The sequence below is a fragment of the Misgurnus anguillicaudatus genome, chromosome 8 (genome assembly GCF_027580225.2).
Source record: "Misgurnus anguillicaudatus chromosome 8, ASM2758022v2, whole genome shotgun sequence".
In the NCBI taxonomy this organism is placed as follows: domain Eukaryota; kingdom Metazoa; phylum Chordata; class Actinopteri; order Cypriniformes; family Cobitidae; genus Misgurnus; species Misgurnus anguillicaudatus.
In genome coordinates, this window is record NC_073344.2 from 19,647,229 (window position 1) to 19,657,500 (window position 10,272).

At 35.6% G+C, this 10,272-nt stretch overlaps 1 protein-coding gene across 1 annotated transcript in view; it reads left to right on the forward strand.

The window, feature by feature from the left end:
* cttnbp2nla (CTTNBP2 N-terminal like a) overlaps positions 1-6,251 on the forward strand; it is a 29,837-nt gene extending 23,586 nt beyond the window's left edge. Inside the window, exons 3-5 of the mRNA XM_055213311.2 lie at positions 3,266-3,508; positions 3,688-3,795; positions 5,103-6,251. Coding sequence (XP_055069286.2) covers positions 3,266-3,508; positions 3,688-3,795; positions 5,103-6,218 — 1,467 coding nt within the window. The 3' untranslated portion in view covers positions 6,219-6,251. The remainder of the gene's footprint in view (positions 1-3,265; positions 3,509-3,687; positions 3,796-5,102) is intronic.
* Positions 6,252-10,272: the final 4,021 nt, after the last annotated feature.

The window sequence follows — 10,272 nt, forward strand, 5'->3', positions numbered from 1 at the left end:
CCCCCCTCCACCTGCCATTCCTTAATTCCCTATAGAAGCCTAGTTATATTTTCTCAACAGTACTCACTGTCAGCGTGTCAAGGCCCTCTCTTCATCCCTCTCTTTTTTTCTGTTTGGTTTGATCAAACCCGAAATATTAAATATTCATCACACATCTCATTTGTGCTACAGACAAGAATGATATGTCAAATTATGTGACCATACTGAAATGCCCTGGCAACCACTGATGCCACACGACGGTTGCATAGATTACAGCAGATTGTAGATAAAAGCGTAAAAATTTATTTATTTATACATTTTTAAAAATTTACTTTATCGCATAACTCATATCACATTCAGTCAGCCTTGTTTTCTTCCAGGTCAAATGAGTTCGTTCAGTTCAGAGTTATTTCCAAATGTATTAAATTACTCCAGCTGAAGCTTTTTTGGTGTCCGGTTCCCTGCATCGTCCCTCCCTAGACCCAAATGATTGTTTCGGCCGTCTACGGGGCCCCTTATTTAAAATGACAAACAACAGAAACGGAGCAGACACACATCTATACTCGAAGCCTTGGAGAATGGTTTATGTTGCTTTTGGCAGGGTCACATGCTCGGTATCATCCCATATCCTGTTTAGAAAGCAAGTATGGAGTGTGCGTGTGTCCGTGTGAGAGATTTGGAATTGGAGATCACTTTACAAGGATTGTAAGAGTTATTGGTTACAATTGAATTGAATCCAAAGCTCCCTTTACAGTTTTTCTCAGTCGCTTTGAAGCATTTCTCAGATAAGAATGAAGTGCACAACATAAAAGCAATTTCTCATTGTATTGGACACATTATTTAATGCTTTGGTACCATCATACAGATAATTATGTACAATTATCTGCTGTTTGCTACATTTTCAATTGCTTTATGTCATTTTTATCAAAATACATTATACTGGTTTCCGTTGAATAGTCTTACACCTCAAATTAGTTCATCGTACAAGTCATGTCATGCAAAATTGTTTGCCTTTGAGTCATCTGTAAGCATGTTTTCTTTTTTTGTCTTTTGTAAATGTGAACTGAATTGATAAATTACTGTCATGTGAATCTTAAAATTTTGAGTTACAGATTATGTGACATTTCTTACAGTGGGAACCTTTGATAATTTTTTTAATTGTACTGTAAAATATGATTATTTGTTATTTGTTTACAGAGGTGAAAATGTAAATATGTCCACAGTTTACATCAGAAAATACTGGGATGACCTTTATATTTGGTTAAGTTTGAAATATGTAATACCTGACTTTGACTTTAAAACTATCAAATATTTGTCTTTTTCTTTGAATTACGATCTTGAATTCTTGGTGAACAATGTTGTGCTGTTGGCCAATTACTTCATACACAAATGCAGATTTTTTAAGAATCCTCATACTTTCGTACTTTTCCATAAAGATTTGATGATCTTCTTCAAGTCGTTTAGATTTGTGTATAACAAAAAAGCCCTTAAATTGTATAATCTTCTTAAGGTATTTTTTGATGTGAACCCCCTTGTGTAATTTTTTATTTTTTTATATATATTTTTTTATTATTTTTTTATTTTTTTATATTTTGTATTTATTTTTCTTTGTGTTACCTATGTTTATTATGTTTACTTATATTTTATGCTGCTATTTGGACTTCTTTAGTAAATTATTAAGATTTGTATCTTGAATATTGTTTGTTTTTTTGTATGGTTATCAGAAAATACTGACACACATAATTGTGTACACTTTGTATATTGACAACATGGCTAAACATTTTCTTGTTCATGAACAATGACACACAAGCCTGCCATTTTGATTGGACTGACATATTCAATGAAGTAAAAATTTACTTTTTAGAGATGAACTAAGGATTTTTTAGCAAGTAACATATAAAGAGTTTGGTTCCAAAACGCAATAAATCCATTTTGACTGATTTGCGTAAAAATATTTTTTTTATACCAAAAAGGACAAGATGAAAATCACTACTTTCTGTTACAAACTTTATAGCATCTTTAGGTTATAATAACATAAAAATTCAAATCCATCATTAGATTTGCAATAAATGCATTTAATCCATGACAAGTCTCTTATCAAAATGCTATAAATCTATTGAATCAATATATTAATGTGCATTCATCTTTGCCATGTTATATTTATTTAGTTGACTAGTTGATAAAAAAATAAACATTAATGGCATTAATGAAAACACTTACTTTGTCATATTAATAACACTGTCATTGCTGCTGTCATCCTTGGGACGTCGTCCCTGAACTTTTTTGACAGCGATCAGCTGTAAAATGTTTTGGTCCTGCTTGGTTTTCGTTGACTTTGAGTAAAATAATGGAACGTTTTTCATAAGATCGCATGTGGTCAATGTGTTAGCATGACAGAAGCTTGATGCTGTGGTGTGAGAACAAGCAACAGCCGACATTTTTCCTTCGCCCGAGTGCCTCTCACGTGAATTATTAGATTTTGATGGCTTACGTTTTTTCCCGTTACAGAAAACCACCACGGGTTTATCAATGCCATCAAAAGTATTATTTTGTTTTTGTTTGTTTGTTGATGACGAAGTACAAAGTAGATGAGGAAAACTAGGATTCTGTATGTATTAAATGCACCACCATTATTGTTTACAATGCGTGGAATGGTGCGCTGTGATTTGTTGAGCGATTTATTGCATTCTGCAGAAAAGGAGGTCTGCCGTTTATCACGCTTTGGGAAAAAGGGAGAAAAGATGACAGAATAACATGGCGGATATCAGATTTTGCGTAAAATTAAAATATTTATTTTTAATACTGACCAGATACAATACTGATTTTGGTGGTAACAGTCAACATCTTCCTAATATTATCACCTCAAAGCCCCAGAATCCACTGTAAAAATGTCTATGTATTTGCACAGGAGTCCTTTATTAAACATACAGACACTGAGACTAATAGGATACTTTCTTTAACATAATAAAGATATTTACATATTTATGGTAATCTGTAACAAGAAGCATATACATTTCATAGCATTAAAAAGGCTTTTTTGGACTAAAAATTATTAATGTTTTATTTTTATTGTTATGAACCCCTTAACATTGACATGACATTAGCATTGATGCGTATGCATATATCCAAGCCATTTAATCTATACATCATTTCATCAGCATGTTTGTTCTCTGGGGATCGAACCCATGACCTGACGTAATGCTCTACCAACTAATCTATAGCAAAAACAGTACGATTTCTTTAATTGTTTAAACTGAATGAGAAAATTTCTCCATCGCTCTTTAAGGCCCAGCACAGAGATGCCTTCATGTGGGAGCGATATGGAAAATACAGCCTGAGCGATCCATTCCTGGCCCTGCAGAGGGATAGCGAGATCCACCAGAACTCGGGTCATGGCGGAGGAGTTTCGGGAAGATCGGCGGCTCGCTCGGACCCTCTGGCGGTGCTGAAGCTGGTGGTAGGACACTGCAGAAGGATGCAAGAGAAGATGCTGAAACAGCTGGCAGCTGCAGAGAGCAGACATAGGAGGGTGAGTATATAAGATGTACAATGTATGAATATTGTTTTGCGAATTGTTTTACACATGTGTCACACCCCTCACAACAACTCGCATCATATTTAAATTGGAGTAAATAGCAGGTCAAGGAAAGATTTGAGTGCTAATACGGCTCTAAATGTGTTTCTGTTGCCCTCGTGTGATGGTGTCAGGTCATTGCTGATCTAGAGGAGGAGAAAAGAAAGCATGCTGAAGATACTGCTGAAGGAGATGACGTCACGTACATTCTCGAGAAGGAGAGAGAGCGCCTCTTACAGCAGGTACCAAATACTGCATGCTGTTATTTGAGGTCTGCTAAAATAAACACAAAACCTGTTTTACACCAATTTTTTTATTCTTCTACCGAATAATAAAACGTATTAATTTGCAACATTATGCACAGAACAGTACACATATTCCCATTCCCAAAATGTCATTTAATTAACAACTTAATGTTGTAATTATTTTTGGGCAAAAAGTTTTTTAAACAATATCAAAATGCTAAAAAGAGATTTTTAACCAGTAATACTATTTAGGATAACATAACCATTATGAAATGAGCCTATTATTATATAAAATACATTATTTTTAATATAAAAGCAAAATGTAGTACTACTTAAAAGCTTAAAGGTATAGTTCACCCCAAAATAAAAATGATGTCATTATTTACTCACCCTTAAGTTGTTAGAAACTTGTATAAATTTCTTTGTTTTGCTGAACATAAGGAAGATATTGAAATCATGCAGGTAACAGAAGCACCGTTAACTTCCATAGTAGGAAAGAAAAATACTTAAGTTAAGTTAATGTGCCTTAACAATGGCTTGGTTACAAACATTGCTCAAAATATTTTCTTTGTGTTAAGCAGAACAAAGAAATGTATACAGGTAAATGATGTAAACATTTTCATTTTTGGGTGAACTATCCCTTTAAATTTAACCCGTTAATTGGCGCTGTCCCGTGAGCGGGACACCTACATCTATTTCAATATTTTCTATGTAAATTTTAATCTATCACGACAAACTATATATTGTTGGAAAGGTCTAAGAATGTAGTTTTCATATTTCAAAACCTTTTAGCAGTAATAATAATGCAGTAACTGTAATTTATTCATTTGTGACACAAGTATGCAGCAAACCTCACAGCAAACCAGCACAAATCTCAGTTTTTTGACAATTTTATGTATTAAAAATAATACTATATTGCATTTTTATTTATTACAAATAAATGTAAACTGCTTTAAAAAAATGAATATTTTCACCTCCAGACACTTCCCTAAAAAACGTTGAAGTGTCTTCTTTAAAACAAAAAATTACAAAAATTAAAACCAAAATTAGAGTTATACTAATTTAAGGGTGTATATCACCTTTTCACCAACCCCCCACTCAAAAAGGGCTGCGCCAGTTAAAGGGTTAAGGGTTGACTGTTTTCTGTCTGTGTGCTTCATTTGCTAATCATGAATTTGATGCCTGTCAAAATGACTACTTTACTAACATAAAACAAACATTAAATTTGGCAAGATTTCTCTTTCACCACACAATTTTGTCCGATCCATTTTTCCAGTGGTTCATCATTTTTTTAATGTGTTTAGTTGGAGTTTGAGAAGGAAAAGACGTCTCGTATCGAGCGGGAGAACAAACGACTGCACGATCAGTTAGAAGACCAACGCGTCCAGCATAAACATCTCGTTACGGCACTGAGTCGAGAATGCAAACGGTCCGGCTCCCGCGCCCACGAGGAGTCCCAGCGCGCCACCGAATTCTGCCATCGCGCCACCCTCGCCAATCAGGCTCTGAAGGTGGAGTTGGAGGAGGAGAGGAAGCGGGCTATGCAAATGGAAGCGAGGAGAGAGGAGCTACTTGCCGAGTTTGACACGGAGCGAGAGCAGCTCAGTCTGAGGTTACGTAAGGAGGAGGCGCGCTCCAGGGAGCTGCAGGAGGAGGTGGAGAGATTGAGGAGAGAAATGAGCGGTGAAGCTTTGGAAACGGGTGAGTGGGAAGCGAACAAGATGAACGGAAACCACGTGCCTACAGAAGATGCTGAGAAGCAGAGAATTGAGGACTTACTAGAAAACCAATTAACCAATGGGTGCTCTCCGTCCAAACTGCAAGCCCCTTCTAACAGCAACCCAGAGATGTGTTCAGTACAAAGTCTTTTATCAATGCAATCCACAGACACGCCCAGCCTCCAAGCGGCGTACCAAGCGGGCATCCATCAGCGCTTTCACGCAACACGGCACAAATTCCAAGGCACCTTCGATCAAGACACCCAGGTCCCTGCTTCTCCTCCTCACGGTGCACGTGAGCTCTCTCCCTGCGCCGCCCATGCGCCAGATCTGCCAGACGTCAGTGGTGCGTCTTCTAAACATGCGGCTCGCAATGCGGTCACACAAGCCCTGAGTCGCCTGGGTGCTCACCATGGTTCTGGCAAACCAGCTGCACCCAACAGTTCCCCCTTTGGCACGGATTACCGCACTTTATCCGGTGCGATGTCCCCGACTATGACTATCAGGTCTCCAACCAGTCCCAGAGCAGAAAGAGGGACCCCGCCCCCAATCCCGCCCAAGAAGCCGGGCCTCGCCGAGACTCCGCCCTCTCCGGCCACTCTTCGAGCCGCTCGCTTGGCTCAAATGTCGCCCGGATGCGGACGTAGCAGCAGCCATGAGAGCAGCAATGAACCAGACCTTGTGCTGTCGTCTAGTGGATAACAAGAATAAATCTGACATATATTTCACCATGAACTTCATTACGTCAAACACTGTCTATCTTTTTCGTAAAGGGACTTTTTTTGTGAAATCCCTGCCTGTGAAATCCAGGTTGAAGTCTCATAATCTAATGATGAGATCAGGAGCATTAAAGTTTGATTTCAATCATTGGCATGATCTTACTCAGTCAATGTTAAAGATGTCAAGGATATATATTTTTTCACTGAATATTCTTTACATTATTTAGGATCAGTTTATGGATATACATTAAATCACAAAAAAATGACAGTTTCTTACATTTGTTATCTTATGGGTGTTTGCATTATATAATTAAATGCAAGCTGCATGAATTAAAATACTGTACATTATGTTTGTATTTTACCACACCCTGTATAAGAAAATCACTTGTTTGTCTGCTACCAGTTTCTATAAATAAGTTTATATATTTCTGAAAAAATACTGTATGTATATATACAGTTCATGATTATTATTTTCCTTTTTATTATTTTTCTTCACCCAGTCATCTAGTTTATACACTGTACTGTATATTAAATAGCATGTGCGAATCATTTGCTTTTTCACAAAGCAGTTTTTGTATATCTAAAGGTATTGAAGATTTACCCTAAATATTCACTTAGCCAGAATTATATTCCAATAATATTCTGTTATGTTTTTCTTATATAAATGTTAATATTGGAGTAATTTTACCTTTTTTTTTGTAAAATATTGCATTTATACACTGCAAAAAAATGATTTTCAAGAAAAAACATTCTTGGTGTTTTTGTCTTGTTTTCAGTAGAAATATCTGGGAGTTCTTAAATTAAGATCCTTTTTCTTAATGTGCAAAACGACTCTAAGTCTAGTTTTTAGACCAAAAATATCAAATTTAAGTTATTTTGTGCAAAAAACAAGCAAAAAAATCTACCAATTGAGTAAGCAAAAAATCTTGAAACTTTTCTTAAACACTAAATTTAAGAAAAATTCAGGAAAAATTTGCTTACCCCATTGGCAGATTTTTTGGCTTGTTTTATGCACAAAATCACTTAAAATTATATTTTTGATCTAAAACCTAGACTTATTTTCTTGGGTCGTTTTGCAAAAAATGATTTTCAAGAAACAATGTTCTTTTTTGTCTTGTTTTCAGTAAAAATATCTAAAAATTCTTAAATTAAAATGCATTTTCTTGATGAGCAAAATGGCCTAAGAAAAGAAGTCTAGTTTATAGACCAAAAATATAAAATTTTAGTAAATTTGTGCTTAAAACAAGCAAATGGGGTGAGAAAAAAAAATCTAAAAATAAGTTTTCTTTTTTCTTAAACACTTAATTTAAGCAAAATTTTCTAACCCCATTGGCAGATAATTTTACTTGTTTTAAGCACAAATTCACTTAAATTTAAAAATACTAAGTGAGAAAATTCTTGGTATTTCTGTCTTGTTTTCTGTAAAAGTGTCTAAATATTCTTGGATTAAGATGCTTTTTCTTGATGAGCAAAATGACCCAAGAAAATAAGTCTAGTTTTTAGACAAAAAATAACAAATTTAAGTGATTTTGTGCATAAAAAAGCAAAAAAAAAAAAAATCTGCCAATGGGGTAAGCAAAAAATCTTGAACATTTTTCTTAAACACTAAATTCAAGAAAAATATCAAGAAAAATTTGCTTACCCCATTGGCAGATTATTTTGCTTGTTTTATGCACAAAATCACCTAAATTTGATATTTTTGGTCTAAAAACTAGACTTATTTTCTTTTGTTCATCAAGAAAAAGCATCTTACTTTAAAAATGTTTAGATGTTTTTACTGAAAACAAGACAAAAATACTAAGAATTTTTTTTTCTTGAAAATCATTTTTTGCAGTGTAGTCCAGATTGCATATATGTACTACTCAAATCCAGCCAGCAGGGGGCGTAAAGTTACTGTAAAGTTACAGTTGCATCTACAGATCTTCAAAACAAAATATTAGCATACCGCCCACTACATACTTTACAGTATACACTTATATTTGACAAATAAAGACATCATTGCCTTGATTTAACTGTATGGATGTCTTTATACAAGCGCGGCAAACTGGGATTTCTTGACTCAAGTATGCAAAGGAAAGGTTCAAATTAATGTTTAAATAATAATTAAAAGCGTGTGAAAAATGTGTGTACATCACAGGCACCCATGTGAGACTAACAGGAGCGAGGATCACAGTTTAACCAGCCAGGAGCCTCTCCCTAAATCCTAAATCCCCTCTTTATGTGTATGTGTGTGTATGCGTGCGAGTGTGTGTGGCCCGGGAAACAGAGAAGCAAACACGCATGAAGTATGTGCCACTATGCCCTCCGGTCACAATGGTCTTACCAGGGGTTCCAATCAAGCGCAAAGTCGCAGCTTATTCGGCTTGGAGTAAAAATAACATTTACAGTATTCATTATTATAATCACAAACTCTTAATTCAATCATTTCTTGGTTATTAGATGCTTTTTATATCTAATAAATGGCTTAAAATCTTAAAGGTGGTATAAAATGTCATGGTTTCCCATTTAGATGTTCGATGTGTCAATACATGGTCATTCTACCTCTGGTGGATGCTGCTAATTAACATTCCTGTTTGGGACAGTGGGTCGAGGTTGCGAGGCCAACGGGGACGCATGCCTGGCCTGGTGAAATCTCTCTCCCACACACTGCTATAATCACAAGCGTCTCTATCTCGTGGGGAGGGTGGCACTGACCTCTCTTTAGAATAAAGAAAACACGTCACTAATTATTGGTGGACATCCTGGGTCCTGACTCGGGGGTCCTGAAGGGTTAGGTCTTCTTGACATAAACCATTTAAGATTTCAGACATTTAAAGATCATGCATGTTGAGATCAGTTGTTAATTTTATATGCCCTGAAATCATTTTGACCAAAAATTAAGTTTTGTATTTGTCTATATTTTAATTCATCAAAACCAAAACGTAGGAAATATGAATTTGACAGTGATCCAGTGCTGATTCAATAAGATTTACTCTAAAATGAAATTTACAAACCACTGTGTCTTCAAACCACATAAAACCATTTTTATTGATGTTACTACAAAAATTTTACTTAATCCTACTCGCATACAGAAATCGTCTATTTCGCCTTTATTATCCTTTATTATCCTTTATTATGCTCATGAAGGGCACTGTAGATAGCATTACATCCATAATCTAATATCCTAGTGTGTCCTGTGTGGTATATTATAGATATTTGCCTTTCTACAACCTGGAGACTTCAGATTTATATTCGTTTAATTTAAGTAAATAAAAGGCTTCCAAACAGAGCGGATGCGATGAGTTATCTCAAATCGTGCGAATCTCCTTTTAATGATCTTGGCAGAAAGCTAAAGGACAAGCTAAGCTGAAGTGACCAGAATAGTTCTGTTTCTTTCTTGTTTGTTTACTTTCCTGTGTGTAAAACTTTTCACGCTCCAACTCAAACCAATGGCGCATTTTATAAGCAAGCTGATTTTAGACATTGACAATGTCACGTCCCAAAATATATTAGCAATGGCAACTATCTTTGCTAAGAAGATATTCATTGAGTTATATATAGACTTTCATAAGCCTGTTAAGCATGTTGATACCTAAACAAACATTGAATGTCTGGCAGAACCACATCACTGACACAAGATGCCACTGTGTGTCATCTTACCTGACATTCTGAGATAAACTGGCAAACAGATAGATAGAGACAGACAGACAGATAGATCATTATTTCTTTTAGCTATCAAATGAAGCAGATAGACACACAGATTGATAGAGACAGGCAGACGGACAGAGATAGGTAGATAGACAGGTAGACAGATAAACATTTCTTCAGCGATCAAAAGAAGCACACAGACAGATTATTTCTTTCAGCAATCAAATGAAGCAGACAGACAGACAGACAGACAGACAGACAGACAGACAGACAGACAGACAGACAGACAGACAGACAGATAGATAGATAGATAGATAGATAGATAGATAGATAGATAGATAGATAGATAGATAGATAGATAGATAGATAGATCGATAGATAGATAGATAGATCGATAGAGACAGAAAGAC